At 38.5% G+C, this 21,393-nt stretch overlaps 2 protein-coding genes across 2 annotated transcripts; one reads left to right on the forward strand and one right to left on the reverse strand.

Moving 5' to 3' along the window:
* Nucleotides 1-433: 433 nt before the first annotated feature.
* On the forward strand, nt 434-5,185 carry zgc:172270 (uncharacterized protein LOC100136849 homolog). Its single transcript, XM_017408099.3, has 3 exons — nt 434-778; nt 967-1,154; nt 3,869-5,185. Exons 1-3 carry the CDS (start codon nt 551-553, stop codon nt 4,017-4,019), a joined length of 567 nt encoding a protein of 188 aa, XP_017263588.1. The 5' UTR covers nt 434-550; the 3' UTR covers nt 4,020-5,185.
* Nucleotides 4,375-18,886, reverse strand: LOC108231256 (isotocin receptor). The gene is made up of 3 exons (XM_017408180.3): nt 18,648-18,886; nt 17,442-18,518; nt 4,375-8,703 (listed from the first exon to the last, which is right to left on the reverse strand). The coding sequence occupies exons 2-3, from the start codon at nt 18,364-18,366 to the stop codon at nt 8,441-8,443; spliced, it is 1,188 nt and encodes a 395-aa protein (XP_017263669.1). The 5' UTR covers nt 18,367-18,518; nt 18,648-18,886; the 3' UTR covers nt 4,375-8,440.
* Nucleotides 18,887-21,393: the final 2,507 nt, after the last annotated feature.

Consider the following 21,393-nt stretch of genomic DNA (forward strand, 5'->3'; position numbering starts at 1 on the left):
AAACCTGAGAATTAAAAGCTGTTTCTAATTCATACAAAGATCATAATGGGAATAAGTCATTTTTTCCCAGTATGCACCAAATGTTTACATGTACACAAATGTCCTCTATAGCTCAGACAAAGGTTTAAAAAGCTCTTTATGTCGCAGGAAGATCCAGTATTTAACATATGAAGGAGGTATGTGCTTGATTTCCTTCTGCTACCAGAAGGGGGCAGTATTATCATGCACAGCTCTGTGTTTTGTGTTTGCCTTCGTGATTCCATTTCCACAACAGCGTGCCAGAGTAAACAGGGTCCTGATCAGGTTTAAAGTATTTTTGTTCTCCCCATTCCCCTTCTTTCTCCCCCAACCCCCTCCCCACACAGCACAGAAAAATGATCTTCACTGGAAACGCCATCTGCAAATACCATGTAGGGCACTGTAACGTTCCCAATATAACCTCGGTGCTCAGCCAGCTGGAGAGGTCCGGTCAGAGGCCTCGGTGTGCTGCTGCCGGTGTGACAGTCATCCTGTTTGCTCTTTTTGTGTTTCCTTTACTTCACCTGCTCCAATGGACTCTGTGAGGAAAGGGGAAGATTCTGAGGAGGTGGAGATTGATTTGGGGGACTCCAGTGACCCTGAAGAGTTTGAAAACGAGGAGGAACCGCAGACGCTGTGGAAAGCCCAGCCTTCCTTGGAAGAAGAGGAAAACATTCACACGTCCACACTAGTAGAAATCAGTGATACCAAACCTCTGATTACAGCGAGAGACCCCAGAGGTATAAATGACTGCCTCAAGGTACAGCATTCTTATTCAACAGCTCAAATAAACATTGCTTTATGAATGCTTTGTGGTGTTTGTCATGCAGTAAATTATGAAAAAGACACACATTTTCATGCTTGACTGATTGCACCCCAGTAGATATAATTCACCAACCCCCCTCCAGGAATCATATGCTCTGATTGCATTGTTGTTTGTGTCTCCAGGTGACGTTTGAGGACGTGATAGCTGAGCCGGTGTCAGTTCGCAGTGGAGACAGAGTGTGGATCTGGAGCCACGCCCTGTTTGAGGTGTGCAGGGTTTGGATTTACAGGGTCCTCTCAGTCCTTTTGGCCATTCCCATGTCAGTACTGTCTGGACTCCTCTTTGCCATCATCAACTGCTTCCACATTTGGTAGGTTCAAAACATACTCTGATGAGGAAGTTTGTGTTGCTTTAGTTTATTTAATTATCAGACTGATTATGAAGCTCATATTAGTAATGAAATGGGAAACTAGTGAGTAAAACATCAGACAAAACATGATAAATGATCACTTGTACTTTTAACACAGTTTGAAATGGTTGATTAGGCAGGTTATTATGAATAATTAAAACAAACCAGAAGATTCCAACATTATATTTTTGAATCATTCAGTATAAGATATTTATGAATGAGTCTTAAGACATTTCTTAAATGATTCCTGATTAACCAACGGCAGAAAAAAAAGGTAACAGCACATTTATTACATATGCATTAATGTGTTTGTGTGACAGATCAGCTGTTACACTTTTTATGAGTCTTTGGTTAAAGAGGGACGTGAAAATTAATGGTTAAATAGAACCGAATCATTAATTTATCACTTGCCTAAACACATCAGGTATGAATTTTAACGTTTCTGTAATGATTTTAATTGTTGGAGATATTCAGGAAGTAAATGTTTGAATATATGATTTATGTCAGCTTTATTAGTAATCAAGTGATACAATTATTTGTAAAGGTTAAGGCTGCAAAATCTTAGAGAAACACCCATGTTAATTTTTTCTCCCTCATCACTCACAGCTCTCCCTTTAGCATCTCAGACACTCTCATCTAAATCGACGGTGGGCAGTTTGAGCACATTGAATTGGGTCAATATATTATTGGGATGCAGACAATGAATATCTATGATAATCTATGATTTACTGCAGCCCAAATGCTCCTTTTGGATACTAATGTTGATCACATTCAAATCAATCAAATCCAATCAAAGTTTATTTACAGCACATTTCACTGACCAAAGTGCTTTACAAAGATATAAAACAGCAGGGATATAAAAGCAATAAAAATTAACTTAGATACAATAAAACCATACAAAAACAAAATAAATTTTCTAGCCCAATGAAAGTCAAGATATCCTGCTCAGCAAGAGATAAAATTACTGAGAACAAATGAGTTTTAAGCAGAAATTGAAACCAGTCGGTGGTCCAGCAGCATTAACTTGCAACGGCAGATTGAGGATAAACTCTGTCACCTTCTAGTCTGCATCTGGGAGAGTCCAGCACCGACGGATCAGTGGACCTCAGAGTTTTGTCTGGAATGTGACGTGTAAGAGATCAGAGAGTTAAGCTGGTGCCATACTGTATTATTTAGAGGCTTAAAAACAAGCAAAAACATTTTAAACTGGATCCTGAAAAAGACAGGAAGTGTGAGGAGGCTGAAACAGGTGGGACAGGATCACGCCTCAGTGATGTCTGATTCAGACCTCCTTCGTTTTAAGAAAACTACACTCATTCAGATGAGATGACAGAATTATTTTACTGCACACTGATATTGTGATGGTGATATATATGGCATGTTATACTGCTCTAACAAAGTAAAAGAAAGGAAATGATTTCTATCTAAAAGTTATGAAACATTTTGGGGAAAAAAAGACCCAAATCCGTGTTTACAAAGTAACGATCTAGTGCTCAGAATCTCACAAGATGGAAACAACTTAGTGTCAGCAAAACCTGGATGAGAGATACTGTATAAACCTGTCATGAATAAACTCAGTTTAATAACAGATTTATTGCAGTTAATCAACTAATCATGATTCTTCTAAGTCAACCTGTTCTGTTCTGACTCCTCGTCATACAGACGCTCAAGTCCTCACCAATTATTCATCATTTATGGAGTCATTCTTAATGTTTCATCTGAATTCTTTCTTGTTTTGAAGACTGTTTATTGAATTTTAAACATATTAGATCAACAACAAACAATCAAACAAAGCACTCCTACCCCAACAAACAAGTAGAAGGAAAAAAACAATAAAATCAACAATATAAGAAACAAAAGATCCATAAATACACTTTCACCTCACTTTTTTCTTAACCGACTGATCAGTTTTACCTCCTATGATTTGCTTAGAAATGACTAATTACTCTCTGATTAATGAGATATTTTTGCTCCTTGTCTGCTTCCTGGCAGCCACTTGACTTTTCTGTCTCTTACCGATAAGTAATGTGAAGAAAATAGATGGAGTCATAAGGGCCTCGACACACCCACACACCCACACACACACACACACAGTTACAAAAATCAAACAGAAAGCATTTTGTTGATAGATGTGGTTACTCGAGGTCAGGGAGAATCTAACAGGAGGTCATCTCCAGTTGCGTTGAAGGAACTTTGGGTGCTTTTACTTGTTTATGTTCAGTTGGTTTTAGAGCTCTCGAGGGACAAATTAGCTGAAAAAACTACAGAGATAAACTGAATAAATAAAACTGAACCTCCTATCTGCACACAGACTCACACTTTAATCACAGCCTTTCATCAGCAGCAAGCTGGAGTTTAATCTTTCTTTCACTTTCCTGTTGACAATGATTCAGAGAACAAGTCTATTTAAATTGAAGATAAGATTTTTTTTTCTTTTTATTGCTGCGAACAAGGCTTCTTGCTTTAACAAATTAGAAGGGGAATGTACTTGTAAAGTGTTCCAAAAAGGCAACAGAAACCAAGGACACTGGATGGAATTTGTGGACAAAACGTTTAATAAGTCTTTACTTTAAGTGGTGAAAATGTTAAAAGGTTTGACCGATGTCTTCCATCAGGCTCCTGTTCCACACGTCTGTGTGCTTTCTGTTTCATGTCTGTGCTCCCCTCTGTGACAGGATGGTCAGTCCCTGTGTCCAGTGCGTCCTCATCGGGACTCGCTGGCTGCAGAGCTTTTGGAGCATCATGCTGCAGATCCTTGTGGCGCCTCTCCTCACGAGTGCTGGGAAATGCTGCGGAGGCCTCAGCGTTCACTTGGCCAAAGAGTGACACGTTTACAAGACGAGAAGCTGGTCCAACCTGCCTTCCCTCGTGACGCGGACACAAACACACCTCATGTGGACAGAGCAAACCGGGGATTTGGTTTTGATTTGTTAGTATTTAATTCAAAACAAAAATCTAGAGTTTTCATTGGTGGACAACATGTAACAGAAGCAGCTGGCGTTCCTCTTGAATATTTAGATAATTTACTCACTGATGCAATATTTAATATTGCACAGTGTGAAACCTCTTTGAGGTTTTTTTATTAAAACTAATGCTTTTTGTTTGCCTCTGGTATAGTATAGTACAATTTGGCTAATCAAATTTGAATTTACTTTTGTTTTCTTGTACTTTTAAACCAATGTTTAGATTTTTAAACTCACCATCAATGATGCTAAAAATTACCCAGTCAGAAATTGTTTCATTAACACAAAAGATCCTTAATTTGTGAAACTGTCCTGCTGAAACCTCTTCATTTTCATGTGTGCAACACATACATTTTTACTTTTATTTTCCTGTCAGGCTTTCTGTTTACAGTAAATACTTGTGTAATGTCAAGAAACAAAACATCAAGGAGTGGAATAATGATTTATATTATCATAACAACAAGAAATGTTTGTACTACATGCAACATATTATATAAGCAATCAATAGTAAAACATTTTATTTATTTGAAGTAGATGTGTTTGCAGAACCTATAAGTTGTTAGCGTCTTACCTGCAGCAGATAGCCGGTAGTGGGCTCTCAGTTTTCGGGATTTTTAAAAACAGAGAATTTCTAATCATTTTAAAGAAATAAACAGTTATTTTCTAATAGTTTTTACTTTTGTTTTGCTTTAGACATACACAGAATGGCTCCATGTAATTCAGTGGTACACATATTGATTTTTACATGGAATATGAATCTTTTTTTAATGTAAATAAGAATCTCATGCAAAAGTGCAACCAAAATATAACGGACACTACAACCTTTGCTTAAACTGTCTCGACATTCTGTTTTTCTTTTGGGAACAATTAGTTTAGTTTGTCTGCTAGAAATTCACCTGATTCTTCAAACTGAACGTGAGCTAAATTTACTATCCTGTGCAGGTAAGACACTGACTATTTAAGTGTGACTACCTAAGTATTATTGTCCACTCTTGTCTTTTTATTTTCATTAAAACTCCTAAAATTAAACATGCTACCCTGCAGTTTACTTCCTTTTAGATTCTATGGCTTAAATATATTTGGGACTCTTTCCATCATACCCTACATATTTAATTATAGAGTTTATTAGTGTTTGATTAATGGCCTGTCGTTGTTTCATTGCTGCCATCTTAGCTGAGAGCAATAAAACCTTGATAATCAGAAAGAATCCCCATGAAAAAAACTTGCATAATGGGAAACAAGCTGGACACAAGCATATACTGCATTTCAGTCATAGTGTTTTGTGATTATTTCAAAAACCACACATCTTATTTTGTGTCAGCAAAAGCAGATGTTCAAATGGCTTGTCATCACATTTGGGTAAAGACAAAATATGGTTAGAAAGTTGGTCAAATTTTTACATTTCTGCAAAGACGTCACATCAGACATTTTTATATTTTCACACAAGTTCTACCAGTGCATAAAGAGAACCCAACTGAACAAACAGAACAAAAAAATATATTAGTATTGTATGTTTATTTATGGAAGAAAATAACCCAGTATTACATATTTGTGAGTTGCAAAGGTTTGGGAAAACATCTCAGTGCAGTGCGACGCGCCAGATGCACTAATGTGCGTCTGATGTGTAAATATGTGCAATAAATGAGTTCCTGTTCATCTGATAACTCAGTGAAACTGGAAAGTCAACATCCAAGGCAGGAAATGACAGAGCTGATAAAATATTAATGATGATGATGGTGGCACACATGGCGGTGGGAACCGGGGGTGCTGGGGGTGCTACAGCACCCCCTTGTGGATGACAAGGAATACATGTCAACAACAAGGAATGAATGAACAAATGAGTAAACAACTAAAATAAAAACATACATCAACCAATATTATGCAAGTTCATAATCCAATTATGGTTTTTATAATATTGACTTATTGATGGGGTGAAATTAAGCTCCTGTTTAGTTGCAGCCCTGAGTTGAGCAGCTTTTCTCACAGCATCCTCCATGTAAGACATGTTCTCATGGCTGTGCATGGAGGGCAAAGAAAAGTCAACTGAACATGGCAGAAAAACAATGTTTAAACTATTTCACAAGATGCAACCTTTTGCCTGAAGTAAAGAAAAAATGTACTGTTTTGATATAAAAGTCGTAATGTGCCCTGTCTTCCCTATCTGACATGCTTTAATCTGAATAACAGAAACAGAGTACCATCACTTGTTTTGTTTTAGGGGACAGAGGGACCATCTCACTTCCTCATCAGTGCTTTAATTGAGATCTATCGGACAGCATAAAGACGCAAATGTACAGTTTGACACAAATTACACATGACCCTCGAAGCGTGCCATGACTGTGTGAGAGAGCATGCAGTACTGAGCACAAGAGCTCCCAGTAGGAATAAAAACAAACAGGAAGGTTTATTCAGAAATGGTCTGATTCCCATTGTCTGCAGTTCCCCCACAAACAGTGAGAACTGATCCCCTTTTTCAGACACCATCTTGTTGTTGTGTGTGAAGCTAAAACTGGTTGAACTGATGGAACAGCCGGTGACGAGGGGTCACATTCAAAGTAGCATTTTATCTATTTTTTATTTTAGTTTTTTATGCTGCCACATACAGTGCTGTGCTGTTAAAATGACTGAAAAAGCAGCCAGAGAAAAACTTTCATTTTGACTGAATAAAAATAGATCAAAAACACTTCTAAATAATTAAGAAAAAAGCAGGTTCATTAAAAGGAAAGGTTTAAAAAAATGAGGGATGACTTAGGACTTCTGCCCTGTACTTTACTGTCAATCTAATCACCTGTGTTTTAAGGTTGAGGTGTATTTAATAAAGTGTTTGTGACTGACCGCGTGGACAGAATAAGAATTTATAGCTACAGACTGGGCAAATATGAAGGGAAACCAGTCAGAGGTTTGATATATAATTGACCCGCTGATGACCATTTGGTGTTAATAGTGAGGCAGTAAACAGGTTTTGACTTCCCATGTCTGAGTTTCGGTGGCTAAAGCATGACATTTGAAATTGGGTCAAAATAAATCAGGGAGGATAATTTTACTGTGAACTTGGCCTGTCATGGATCAGTCTCCTGCACATCTGACCTGCTCACTGAATAACTTATTTGGAGGGCCCAAACAAAAAGTCACAGTTTAATAATTTTAAGTTTATGAGTCACTATTGACTATAGACACCCAAATACAGCAGATGCTCTGACACACAAGGAGTTATGTTGCCAGCCTTTGATGGCAGAGGGCAATCGTGTAATTCCCTGTGTCTGTGTGTTTGTCTATCTGTTACCAAAATATGTCAGGAACCACTGAACAGATCTGATTAAAATCTTGCAAAGTAATCATTGGATGCACATCTACAACTTGATTCAAAATGGCAGCCGCCAATAACTGCCTTTAAAGAACACAAAAATGACTATAACTCAATCGGTTTTGCAGATTTTGAGCTAAAGTTTGGTGTGGTAGTAGCTTAGAGTCATTCCCAACACAGACTCCAAGCAATAACAGTACATATGAAATATTTGTTTAAAACTTTGCCATGGAAGTCAGAGGGCGGTGTGCATTCCTTTAATTCTTTGGGTTTTCACAAGAATTTCCCTTTAAGGATTAAGTCAGAACTCAGGAGAGATCACCATTTTTGCCATTAACAATAATCTGAGGTAACAAAAGAGCAGAACCAAGGTTGAAAATCCTGACAGTTGTTTACACTTAAAGATAAAGAATAAATCTTTTACTGCTAAACATTCAGCATATTTATATATATATATATATATATATATATATATATATATATATATATATATATTTAACAAGTCTGCTTACACAAAACACTGACAGCTTACAGCTTACATTTACCAATGATTCCTCCACCTTCTCCTTCTCTGAGAACGTGAGTTTATTCAGAGCTACAAAAGGATAAAACTTTTCATCCATCTTGTAGTCCGGTTAGAGCTGCGGTGATTAAAGTTTGTGATCATTTTTGCAAATTTTCACACGTCCTATGAAGTTCAAATTCACACCCCCAGCTGTACCTGGGTTGAAACTTCCCTTTCCACGCTGTTGTGTCCTCATTTTGAGCACAATAGCACTTTGTCCTACTTTCTGTTATCACAGGACTTTTTCCTTTTTTGCTGGACAGCAGGTTTATATTTTCTGGTTGGCCTAATTTAAGATATCTGACAACAAGCGTTGTGCTGCTGTAGGCGCAGCTCTGCTGGGGTTGATGAAATGCCTGAAGTATGAGCGTTTGCACGACCGCAGGATAAGTCAACAACAGGAAGCTTAGAGGGCTCAGTGCGCCGGCCCCCCCATGCTGGACGTGTGCGTGAGGCTCCTCTGGCTGCCGGCGTTCTTGATGACGTAGGTGGAGGAAGGACTCTTGTGCGTGCACTGATGGTCGCAGCTGCAGGAAGAGTCGGCCAGATAACGTCTGCAGCAGCAGAAGAAGCACCGCAGCAGGTCCTGGAAGAGGTGACCAGCAAAGAACATGTAGATCCAGGGGTTACAGCAGCTGTTCAGGCTGGCCAGAAGCATGGAGATGATGAAGGCCGTGTCTGAGGAGAGAGGAAACGAAGGTTAGGGAGTTTGGAAAAAGGAAAGCATCCGTTAGGAACACACCTAATAATTATCGCCTATTTTTATTGTTCATTATTTGTCTGTTAGCCAAATTCCTCACGAACCAATAAACAGAAGTTAATGGAAATGACATTTGAAGTCATTCTGAGTCAAGATGGCTGCTATAGCCAACTGACCTTAAAAAACACAGAAATGTCTACAATTCAGTCAATTTTACAGATATTGAGCTAGAATTAGGTGTGGGTGTAACAGTGATTCACAACACATGCTCTAGATGTTACTCATTGCACAAAATCTTTGTTTAAAATTTTAACTGTTGGAGTCAATTCTTTTTGTCTGTTAGCAAAATATCTCTTGAACCAGCGAACAAATTTTAATCCATCCATCCATCCATCCATCCATCCATCCATCCATCCATCCATCCATCCATCCATCCATCCATCCATCCAGTTCTGGGTCTGCCCTGAGGTTCTTCCCAGTAGAACATGCCCAAAAAATCTCCAAAGGGAGGCATCCAGGTGGCATCCTAATCAGATGTCTGAACCACCTCAACTGACTCCTTTCGATGCGAAGGAGCAGCGGCTCAGTGCACCCTATGAAGGAAGCTCATTTCAGCCTCTCGTATTCGGAATCTCGTTCTTTCGGTCATGATCCAAACCTCATGACCATAGGTGAGGGCTGGAACGTAGACGAGCCAGTAAATCGAGAGTTTTGCCTTTCGACTCAACTCTTTTTTTCACCACGACCAATCAAAGCATGGGACAGCACCGAGAACGAGCTCGACTTTGTGCCAAGAATGCTTTGGTTATACAGGGACCGGATAACCCTGAAAAGCAACCCAGGCACCCCACACTCCCGCAGCACCCCCCACAGAATGCCTCGGGGAACACGGTCATAAGCCTTCTCCAGATCTACAAAACACATGCAGACTGGAGAGTCAAACTCCCATGACCCCATTTGAATGCATTATACAAAAAATATTGGTGGACAGAAATCAAATTTAAAATAAAGAAAGACATTTGAAGGCAATCAGAGATTGTGCAGGCCTTTAACCTCAAGCAGGCAAAGACATGAGACAAACGGCAACAAATAAATTAATAAATAGTCTGGTTAGGAAACAAGAAATTTATGTAAAAGGTGATAAATACGGCTACAAATGTGGAGTTATCAGTAAAATTAAACAAAGATGTGGAACAAAAAGGCAGTAGTCAAAACTATAAAGAATACACAGACAAAAAGAAAAAGAAAATACTAAAAGAAAAGAAACAGGCTAAGAAGATTTAAATGTAACCGAAGTGCAGAAAAACTGAATATTTTTAAGTAAAAACAACAAACTGGATAAAACCCAAACACTGACATGTTCTAAATGAGTCAATAAAGCAAAAGCACAAAAAAGAAATTTAACTTTGCTGGCATCATTTAAAACCTGTAAATACTAATTTGTTTGTCAGTGTGGAGAGAAAATAAGATTTGGTGGCGTGGCTTCACTAGGTGCTGCAGAGGTATCACAAAGAATACGTGTTAGATTATTTTCTAATGAGTGCTGGTTAACTCACTGCAGATCAACATGCAAAGTCAATGAAGAGGCTTTTCTTTGCTAAGCAAATGTTTAATTTGCATTTACCAGTATAATGTTATAGTATAATGACTGATTCATTCACAATAAGGTTAGGGTCTCTGTATACACTTTATACTTATAGAAATGTTGATATACTGTACCTATATGACCATGTTTAGCTACAGTGCAGTGAGTTGACAAAAACCCTGTTCTGATGCCCTCCTCACTAAAAAGCTGACATCCAGGAGAGTGGCTATAGTTGGCCCTGGCGGGGCCTAGGCCCACTTTTTGGCACTCAAACAGCTGCCATTCTCTCTTTTATGGCACCTAATTAAGTTAAAAAAAAATTGAAAGAAAGAAGATTTTAGGCTGCCCACAAAACAAAAGCAGTTTAAATACTACTTTTGACCTTGAACTGACTGTACATTACAGTTTTCATATATCTGTTTTTTTCTTTGATGTTTTATAGCAGCTGCGTCTGAAGCCGCTTTTGTTGGTCCAGTGGGATTTATTTGTTTGGAAGGTCTGTTGAGGCTCATCCCTATAGACCAATGGTTCCCAAAGTTGGGTTCAGGACCCCGTTGAATCCCTATCAAAATAACTTTTTATTGGCTAGTGAGTTTAAATTTCATATGTCTGCACTGATGATGTACAAGAATAATAACAAGAAATCTATTCACCATATAATTTTTCACCTCTAATTTGTGAAGTTGCTGCAAAATCAAATCAAGGTTGATTTTCCTGCAGGCACAAAGGGATTTTTCTAAACAACCTAATACACTGTTAGTTCTTATTTTAAAATACATAATATCAGATGACTTGATACATCAGCACATGCTTTTTTAACCCTAGCAAAATCTGGTGTCCGTGTAGGAAGTGCCTCCCAGTGATGATGTAGCAACAAATTCAATTTTTGACAGAATAAAGATTTAATAGTGAATCATTTAAAAAAACGAACAGATGAATATTCATCTTAACCAGTGATTAAGGTAGCACATTCATTAATCTACATTTGCTGAAAGTTTCAGGGCAAAAATCTAAAAGGAACTGAAGACATAATGACAATTTTTGTGACGTGTTACAATTTTTTATATTATTCGGTGTAAACTACACAGGTCCTCCTTGCAAATAAGATCTGCTCTCTGTGGGGTTTTAGTCTGGTGAAATAAAGGAAATTAAATTCAAGGACCTCATTTCGTCCACAATGTTGGATGTTAAAAATGCTTTAACTTCTTTAAATTAATGAGATTGGTATCACTTGAAATATTCATTAAGCTCTTTCCGTCACGATGCAGGCACACAAGTAGTAACTGAAGAAAACTAATTTATTAACAAAAGGCTGACGAGGCAGCACAAACGGAACTAAATACGAAACAAACTAAATTCCAAGACGTGGGAAACATGAGCAGGGGGCCGTGAGCGGAACCAGACAGCAAAGGGGAAAAAGGACAAACAATGAACCAGCGACAAGCGAGGGAAATGACCAGGTTTTAAAGGCTGCAGGAAATTAGGAGAAGTGGGCACAGGTGAGTGATTCCAGATGTAGATGGGTGTTGCAGGAAAACAAATGATTGACCGAGGACAAGAGAATATGATGAGAACAGAGAGCACAGGGAGCGAAAAACCAATTGACAGAACTAAATACAGGTACCAAATAACAGAATTAAAGAAACAATAAACTCAATACAACCCCCCCAAAACCCTGGATCCTGACACTTTCAAATAAAGTTTTGTTTTATTATTATTAAAATAAACCTTGTGAATGTTTCATTGCAACGGTCACAAGTTTCTGTCTGTTGTTTTGTGGATCAGAAGCTGAATAGTTTGGGGTATAATGAAGTTAAGTTGATGTATTTATATTAATGATTTCTGTCTTCAGGAGGCATCAATGTGGAATGAGACGTGTTAAGAGACAGACTCACTGATGTTTGCTTTATCTTTTCATTCAATATGTTTCTAATCATCAAAGATAAAGATGAAATCCATAAATACAACAAGTGATTTAGAAAAGGAGCAGAAAATCCCTTTAAGTGAATACGTTTCTCTTCATACCAGTAAAACATAATTGCGTTTAGGGCTGAAAGCCAGCTTTAATATTTCAAGCTGGTTGTTAATCAAAGTTTTGTTTTCACTGAAATAACTCGATGAACGTAAAGCCTGATGATCCATTTTGGAAGACAACCAAATGGCTTGGCAACAAAAAAAAAGCTTCATAATCATTAAATAATCATTAAAACTTCAATAACAGGTTATTTTTTTTCACTCTTGCAGAACAATGAAAGTAATTTTTCTGCTGTCAAAGCCTAATGTCTGTGGCTAGATAAGTGTGAAAGGCATTTTCTATCAACGTGTCGGTTTGCTAAGCTGCTAATCTGTTCGTATGATTCAGTTAGAGAGGCGTTCAGTGAGGTTAAACATTAAAAATGGTCTGAAATTTAAAGTAAGGCCAGTCAGTGTTACATTAAAAGCTGTATTGTTTTTAGCTTTTGGTTGAATTTATAGCAGTCCTTGTTTGGGTTTAAAGTCACTTATCATTTAGAAATATAAGAGCTGACACACCTAGCCTTTTTTAGACAAGCCCTTAAACATTTTAGAGTTATTCAAAACATTGGAGTTTAATGGACGGCAAACGGAGATAAATTCACAAAAATGACATGAAATGGGTTCTTTAAAGAGGCTGTCACGGGTGGAAAAAATACACCTTATTTTCTCCTCCCCTGTATAGCTTTATAGAACATCGAGTAGTTTAAACAGCTGAAAGTGGAGCTTTTTTCCCCCTCTAAATCCTTAAAGGAGTGAGGGAGATTTAGTGCTTATTGTCTTCTTCTTCTCCTCAAGTGCCGAGCTTCTCCTTCTCCCGCCCGACTCTGACTCCCCTCAGGACTTTGCTTTATTTTTCAGAGCTCTGCTGCGTGCAGCTTCTACCAAACGGCCCCAAACTCTGAGAGGTGTTTGTTTAAGAGACACGTCAAACAGGCCATTCGGAGCTGGACATCACGGGTTCCTCTTAAACTCAACTAAATGAGCACGTGAAAACGTTTTCCTTTTAATTCTGTGACACCAACAACAAGAGGAAAAGTCCTGCTTTAAGTCGTTAGTTGGAAAAGAGCAGATAAAAAACTGCTAAATTATTTAAAGAACAATGTAAGAAATGACAAAGGTACCAAACGATGATAACTGACGACAGTGTCTTTCTGTTTGTTTGTCTGTTAGCAAAATAACTTGGTTTGGTAGTAGCTGAGCGTCATCACCAGCACTGATCGCTACACACTGTGCAACATCCTTGCTTAAAACGTTGGCATTAGCTGCTAAAAATCAACACTGCGTCTGTTATATCACGGACCACGACAGCTAATTTTGGTGTGGTTGTAGCAGAGAGTCATCCTCAACATGTTCTCTGAGGGCTATCACATCTCACAAGATCTCAGAATATCACATGAGGTACAACACATTGTCATTTACAAGGTTTGACCAAAACAGCTGTAACTGTCTCTTCTCATTTTAGGCTAAAGGTTTAGCAATTCATTCCAGGAACTCAAGGCCTTTAATAATTTTTCTGCTGCTTTCACAACATGTTTATTTTTTTCTTTTACTGACGTTCAGGCCCTCAGATGAGTTTATGGGTCCCAGAATCTGATCTGAGCATCTAAAAGTTCACCTACATTGAGTCGGAACCAGCAGCGTTGCTTAAAATAAATCGCATTTAATCCAAAAGTAAGAGCAGACGGTCTGCTCAGTTATAAATACTTTTATACTTGGATTTAAATAGAGGCATGCTTTTGCAAAGAAGACAACAATATAAACAAGCTCAAGATCTTTAGCAGTGCTTTATTTCTTCCTTTTGCTTCTTATTATTTCTCTGTGTTTGCAGTCTGTCAGGTAGGTTTTGTTTTAAAAGCCATTTGTTAAAAATACAAGAAAAAAAAATTATGTTAAACCCTGGTCAGAAATGTTGGAATCTTACCACAAATATGCAAACATTACTGTTTTTAATATGAGAATATTTTAAATAAAACTGCCTCATAAAGGCTTCAAAAGGCTCACCTGAACCCAGCATTTACTCCTAATTTCTTACAAATGCTCATAAGCAGAACATCCTGGTTTATAGTTCTTTACATTTTTATTTATAGTCACTCTTTAAATAAAGTTCCCTCTCTGGAACCATCCAGAACACTGAGGGTAAAGTGGACTTACTGGGGTTCACAAAGACACTTTGTCTCTTGGAGACACTCTAGAGCAAACCACCGATCCTGACCACAGTTTTCCTCTCACAGAGGGAAGAAAACAAGCATTAAATGGGAGACAAAGAAGAATTGAGATGTTTTTGATAAAATCTGAGCTTAAACTACTTCTCAAAAGACAAGAAAAATATGTAAAACAGACTCAATTGGTGTTTTATTTGGATGTTCTCTTTGGCCCAAACCAACCAATTCCTGTTTTTTTCTCCTCAAAAAATATGTAATAATTCCTGAAGCTAAAACACAAACACTAATTATCAGACAATCCTTGTTGTTAAGACGTTTCAGCATAAAAAAATAAATAAATGAATAAAACATGGAAATGCTTTGAGGAATAGGAGCTAGAAGAAAGTCAATTAGAAAACTCTTCAAAACTTTGTGTGGATTATTAAAGCACCATGTGGGACCCGGAGAGGTTCAGGTGGACCTGGAGGGATCCGCAGTCGTGGTTTCAGCCTGTTTCATAATGAGCAGGACGCCATGTGTGCAACATTAATATTTTAACGGCGACAACTACTGCTTTAAAAACTCTCTTTGAAAATCTGTTCATTTGTGAGCAACCAAATAGTCTGTAAGAAAAAAACCCCTTATAGCTAGGCATGGTGGAGGTACATCATCATGTGGGGTTGCTTTTTTGGTTGTGGTGCAAGAACACTAAACGTCGCCAATATTGCACAATCTCATGCAATATTGTGAGACGTCATACTTAGAACACCTAATTTTAGCCCAGTATCTGTAAAAAATGACTGAATTATAGCCATTTTGTGTCTTCTGAGATCAGGTGGCTGTGGTGGCCATTTTGGAGCCGACTGACTCCAAAATCTAATCAGTTGTAGAGCTACACCCACTGATTGCGTTCTGCAAGTTTGATTCAAATCTGCCCGGTGGTTCATGGGATATTTTGCTAACAAACAGACACGAGCAAAAACAGTATCAGCTGCTTTGGCCTTCATTTGTGCTCCTGGATGTTTAAAAGGAGAAAATAAACTGCTTAAAAACTGTTTTATGAGTAATTTTTTAAAAATCTCATTGAAGATCTTCAAATTGCCTGAAATCTGTCTTTGTAAGAAAGAAAAAAACAAAAAGAAGGTAAACAAACAATCAGCAGAAAGGAGATTTTAAAAGACCGAATGGCTAAAAGTCTCTGCAAACAAATCTAAGAAGTCCTGATCATTTAACCAGGAAATGTTTTATTTTTTCTCTTAATGACTTTAATATCATTTTCACTTTGTTATTGTTCATTAACTTGATTCAGCCAAAACAATCCACTTTAATAAATCTGCTTTATGTGTTTTATTTCTGAAGGTTCTGCCATAAAACTCCAAAGACTCTAATTAGAGGCAGCACGATAAACAACACGGAGAAACATGAAGTTCATGATCACGCTGGCGTCCTAAGATGACTTCTTGTGAAATGAGATCATTTTTTAAAAATTATTTTAATATTGCTGATAACTGGGACATGGTTCCATTTTGCTTTAAAAGGACAAAAAGGTGTTTCATCGATCGCTGTTAAATATATTCCACTTTTTTGTGTTTAAAAAGGACATTTGTGGCTTTTAGAAACTCACAGGTGATGTTTTAAGCTGCTAAATGGTTCTGAGAAACAGGAAAACAAAAGAGAAGCAGAAGATTATATTGGGCTTTTTTAAATCAAAACAGTCTGTCTTCATTTATCAGAAAAAAAGCTTGATCAGGCGAGAGTTTTAAACGTTACTGACTCTGGTGACATTAGTTTATATGAATGTTTTGCTTCCTTCATACTTTGCTGTTTAGATATCAGAGTTCCTTAGAATCTGGTTTCTTGGTTTCTTTACGCCTAAGGAGAACACAGTGTTGGTATAATTTATGTACAAAGCTATCCTGGGTAAACTCTCCTCCTATTTGTGTAAATTTTTAATACTATTTATTTTATTTTAATATTTTATTTTAATATTTTAATACCGTAGTCCTCTTTCCCAGGATTTCTTCTGAACGGTGTTCTTTCAGTTTTGCACCTTCATAATCTTCGGACCAAACTGAAGCTGAATGCTTTCGTCTCCCTGTCTCTTTGGGAGAGTTCACCGCTCTGATAAAGGCATCTGCAACTGAAGAAGGTATAGCTGCTCTTCTCAAAACTGGACTCTGTACTTGTATCCCGCTGATTTTGACTTGTTTTGTTTTGCCTTTGTATTTTGATATTAACTTTTAATGATGCACCACCTTGACCAGGTCTCGCTTAACCCCAGAAAACCTCAAAGAACCTCTTGGTTAGATAAAGGTTAAATGCAGCAAATCAAACAAAAACTAAAGAATTTACCCAAACCAGTGCCTGAGTTCAAGTGCAGTGACAGTACAGTTATGATTATTATTGTTTTTGTTTAGAATTTTTGTTTTGTCTCAAAACAAGAGAGGATTAGCTTGACACGTGCAGTTTCACAAAACTTATTAAAAGCTTCAAAGTCATGGAACTCATCTGCTGCTGCTTTTCTTCCCTTTAACCAGAAATGAGACTCTGAACAAATGGATATGATATAAATTAGGGCTTGGAGCTGGGAGATAAACTCTTTGATGTACTGGTACATTTACATTCCCTGTGGCTCTGAGGACTTTTTTCTCCGGGCTGATAAGCACTGTAAATGACTCTCCCATTCATCCGCACTCACTCCGGGGAAGTCTGGCTTTAGACACCATTGTGCTGCTCTGAAAGGAGAAAAAAAAGAAGACTTGCTCGTGCGTTTCAAGAGTTATTTGGCCACTTGGAAGAACGAACTTTGTGTGACTGAGGCAATTAGTGCTGAAATATTGTCAGGAGCTGATGAGCAACACATTTTCATCACCATAAATCTCTGCGCTTCGAACAAGCCACTCTTCAGGGAATGAAGTCACCGACAATAAATCAGGAGCATTTATCTTATTGGATGAATTCTTTGGAACTTTACCTTCTCTCGGTGCGGCAGGGTCCCACGCAGACCACATCTGGACAAAGAAAAATGGAGTCCAGCACACAATGTAAGCCAGGACCACGACAAAAGTCATCTTGACTGTGCGGATTTTGGCTTTGGAGATGAGCCTGACGCTGCTCACGCGCGACAGCGGATGCGCGCCTTTGGACGGCCTCGGCGTGAGAGCCAAGAAGTGCTCTTTCCTGGTTTTCATGTTGATGTTCTGCCATATCTTGAAGCAGATCAAGCCGTAGCAGACGCTCAGAATCGCCACGGGCAGGATGTAGATGCTGAGGCTCATCCACGTGATGTAGGCTTTGGCGCCCCACGGCTCCACGAAGTCCCCCCAGCAGTCGTACACGCCGCTCCCCACCTCCCGCAGGGAGAAGATGTACACCTGCGGGGTGCTGAAGACCAGGCTGAGGATCCAGGAGGCGATCACGCAGAAGCGGTCTTTGCCCTTGTGTACGGAGCGAAGCGGCTGGCAGATCGCCAGGCACCTGTCGACGGACATCAGCACGAGCATGTAGGTGGAGGCGAACATCCCCACGACCTGCACGTACTTGACCAGCCTGCAGAGGAGGTCGGGTCCGTAGAAGCGGAAGGTGATGTCCCAGATGAGCTGGGGTAAAACCTGGAAGACGGCGACCACCAGGTCTGCGATGCTCAGGTGCTTCATGAAGTAGTACATCCGGGACTGGCCGTGCTTGGTGCTGCGGATGGCCCACAGGACGCACAAGTTGCCCGTCAGAGCGAGCAGAAGCACCAGCACCAGCACGGCCACCTCCACCTTGGCCACTTCTTCGTTCCGTTTCAGAGGGTTCGCCGTGGCGTTCCCGGCGTGGCTGGCGTTCACGCGACTCGCGTTGAGCCACGAGCCGTTCCGGGGCCAGCCGTCCTGCTCGCGTAAAAGCTCCTCCATCGCGCGTAAAAGCGCCGCCGTGGCGCAGCCGGTTTTTGTCACATCACCCGCGCGGGTTCCGGAGCCCACTCAGCTGAGGGGGGGTTAGAGCTGCTCTGCACAGTTTACATGCTACTTTACTCCATTAAAGTTTGTTTTCACTGAAGCCCAGTCTGCAGGGAGACAGATAATAAAAAAAGATGCATAAATTCAAACTCTTAGTGACATGAAATGCGTTTAATACTGAAAAGTCGAAATGAAGACATGATGAAATGAATAGATTCTGTTGGAAAGAAGCTCACCTGCAGTTCTCTCCTCCGTGGCTGAGTCCAGCTGGATGTCTGCTCTGCTCTCAGCTCCGTGTCTCACTAATGTCTCCGTCGCCCTCCCCACATCTGAGCCGAGCTCCCCCGGAAGGAAAGTGGCTGAGCTGAGCGTGAACAGACTTCACATTACAGAGCCTCCTTTCTCTCCGGCCTCTGACCCCGTTTAAAGCTTTACTTTATGTTTCCTACTTTTTGCCAAATCATCTGACCCTAAACCTTCAGCAGAAGCAATATTTATAGTAAGTTTTCTGACCTGCAGAGGTCACTTTTTTTTTTTAAAGACGCCCCCACCGTTATGAAAAAGGAGGTTCTTGTGCCTATTTGGAACAGCTCTGTTCTCTTTGTTTTTTCAGCTTAATGAAATCTGGAACTATTCATGTTGTTTTGTAAAATTGGATTAGTTTCTTTCTTTACATTTCTTTTAAACTTTGTTGTGCTCAAGCACTGACTAATCAGACTAATCTGAACACAGATATTTTCAAAATAGACCTAATGTAAAATAAATAAATAATTGAATTAAGTTTATAAAACTGACATGCAGCAACTTAATATCATTTTATTTACACAGAATCTGTTTTACAATCAGTTTCTTCGTGCCATGATTCGGACATTTTTGGATTTATTTTCACAAGATGAGCAAAAACAAACTGTTCAAATGGAACAAATTAAACTCATGTAACAATTTATTTGACTTAAAATGATCTAACAGCTAAATTAGATGTAAATAAATTAGGCAAACTTCAACCAGTTCACACACACTGTAACTTTTACCTGTTATTTTCTAAGTTAAGTCATATAAATTGTCACTTTTTTATACTTTTAACTTCTCTTCTCATAATATTGTAAAGTTTTAACGATTTTTGCAGTTAAATTAGTAAAATATAACTAGTTTGCTTAAATATATGAATGAGCTTTAGCAGCAAGAGACAATATTTACCATAATTAGTATTTATTTATTTATTCAAATGAAGGTGCAGAACAGATTCAAATATAAATTACCTATAAAATATTCTTTGCACATTGATCAACTCTTTAACACTTTTTGCATCCAAGAATTTCTTCATATTTTAGCCAAACTAATAAGAAAGTGACAAAGGAGTAAAAGTTTACACAAATAAATAAAGAAATGATTGATCCAAAGTTGTGGGCCTGGTTTGTGATCAGCAGCTAAACTTGGTTAGCAGGGAAGCTACATAAGCAGACATAGAGAACATATAAACGTAAAAATAAACCTTCCCAGCTGCAGGTTTTATGGTAGTTTACTAACTTTACTTTTTCTGCTCAAGTTATCTTTATTCTTAACCCATAAGAAAATAAACTTATTGTTCTGAAAACACTGACCCAAAGGATGTTAACTACTGACGTAAATGTTGATGACGCATCTCGTAGTGCAAATATTAGTGAAATTTTAATAAAATTTGTCAATTTTTGTAAATTACATTCAGCAGCTGAAATACTTGATTGGAACTGTAATAATCTTCATTGATAATTTTTAAGGCTGGTCATAAAACCCCTACAGTGTAAATGGGAAGATTTTAATGTTTTTCATTATTTTTAAAGAAGATGAGCAGAAAAACCTAAAATCTGCCTGATTTGCCTGCTCAGATTCCTGACCGAAACCCTCCCTGTAACAAAATATTAGGAGCTTTTTAGTTGTGGTAATGTTGTATCGCACAGATTTGTCGTAAAATTCCACTAAAGTTGGATTTTTGAAGCCAAATGCAGGGCCACTTCTGGTTTTGCTGGAGCTGAACAGCACGGGCGCGTGACCATCAAACGAATGTTTCCTCCAGCTCCTTTAACACGCTCAGCTGAACACTTGCAGGTGTTCTATTGTTCTGCTTTTCCGAACCGGACCTTGAATGTTCAGTGTGTGTGTGCCAGATATAATCTGAGCACACGAAGTGGCAAGGAAACAAATAGCTTTTTTTTTCACACTATGAGGAGTCAGTGTATGTTACCCAACATAAATGTTTGTGTTTTTCTCCCACCGTCGGCTGACCTACTGACACGCGACCCAAACCAACAGCTTCACCAAAAAATCTGAGCACCAGGAGGAGCAAATTCATCAGATTGTAACGATTCGTCTCTAAAGCTGTCATGTTTTTAATCGTAACTGCTTACAGGTTTTATCTGCTGCAGCTTTTAAAGGCTTTAAAGAGATTATTGGTATCAGTGCTTGATTTAAGGGTTGTGTTACAGTAATAAATACATTTGGAATGATTTTAAAGATTGCAGTGGTGAAGCTAAAGATAATTTAGACTATACATACAAAACAGTATGGAAACATTCCCAACAGTAAGTAATCACAGCTTGTTCCAGCTGTTTCTGGAATTTTTGGAAATAGTGTCTATTTTAGTTGAATGAAGCTCTTTTTTTAGGGTTTTTTACAAGGAAACTGCTTTTGTTGATACTTAGATTAAAAAAAACTCAACCGCCTAAATTTATGAGGAATTTTTATTTTACCCATATCCGGTGATGCGCCCACAAAAAGCATATTATTTCATGAAAATGATGAAAAAAAAAGCAGAATTGCTAGAAAGATTTGAGTGTGTTCCAGGACATATGGCTCACAGGTGATGACATTTTTGTTTTCGTGAATAGTGGGAATTTCTCAAATTCTTGCACAAGTGGTGAGTGTCGAATATACAAAATTATATCTTTTTTGCACACTAAAAAAAAGCCTGTGTTTGTTTGTGTGTGAGAGTTTGTGTGTTTGGTA

Source organism: Kryptolebias marmoratus, linkage group LG4, assembly GCF_001649575.2.
Source record: "Kryptolebias marmoratus isolate JLee-2015 linkage group LG4, ASM164957v2, whole genome shotgun sequence".
NCBI classification, from domain to species: Eukaryota; Metazoa; Chordata; class Actinopteri; order Cyprinodontiformes; family Rivulidae; genus Kryptolebias; species Kryptolebias marmoratus.

Coding starts and splice junctions, on each gene's coding strand:
- zgc:172270 (XM_017408099.3), top strand. CDS start 551: ATGGACTCTGTGAGGAAAGGGGAAGATTCTGAGGAGGTGGAGATTGAT. Junction 779..966: donor GTATAAATGACTGCCTCAAG/GTACAGCATTCT, acceptor TTGTGTCTCCAG/GTGACGTTTGAGGACGTGAT. Junction 1,155..3,868: donor ATCAACTGCTTCCACATTTG/GTAGGTTCAAAA, acceptor CCTCTGTGACAG/GATGGTCAGTCCCTGTGTCC.
- LOC108231256 (XM_017408180.3), bottom strand. CDS start 18,366: ATGGAGGAGCTTTTACGCGAGCAGGACGGCTGGCCCCGGAACGGCTCG. Junction 8,704..17,441: donor CCCTGCCGCACCGAGAGAAG/GTAAAGTTCCAA, acceptor CTCTCTCCTCAG/ACACGGCCTTCATCATCTCC.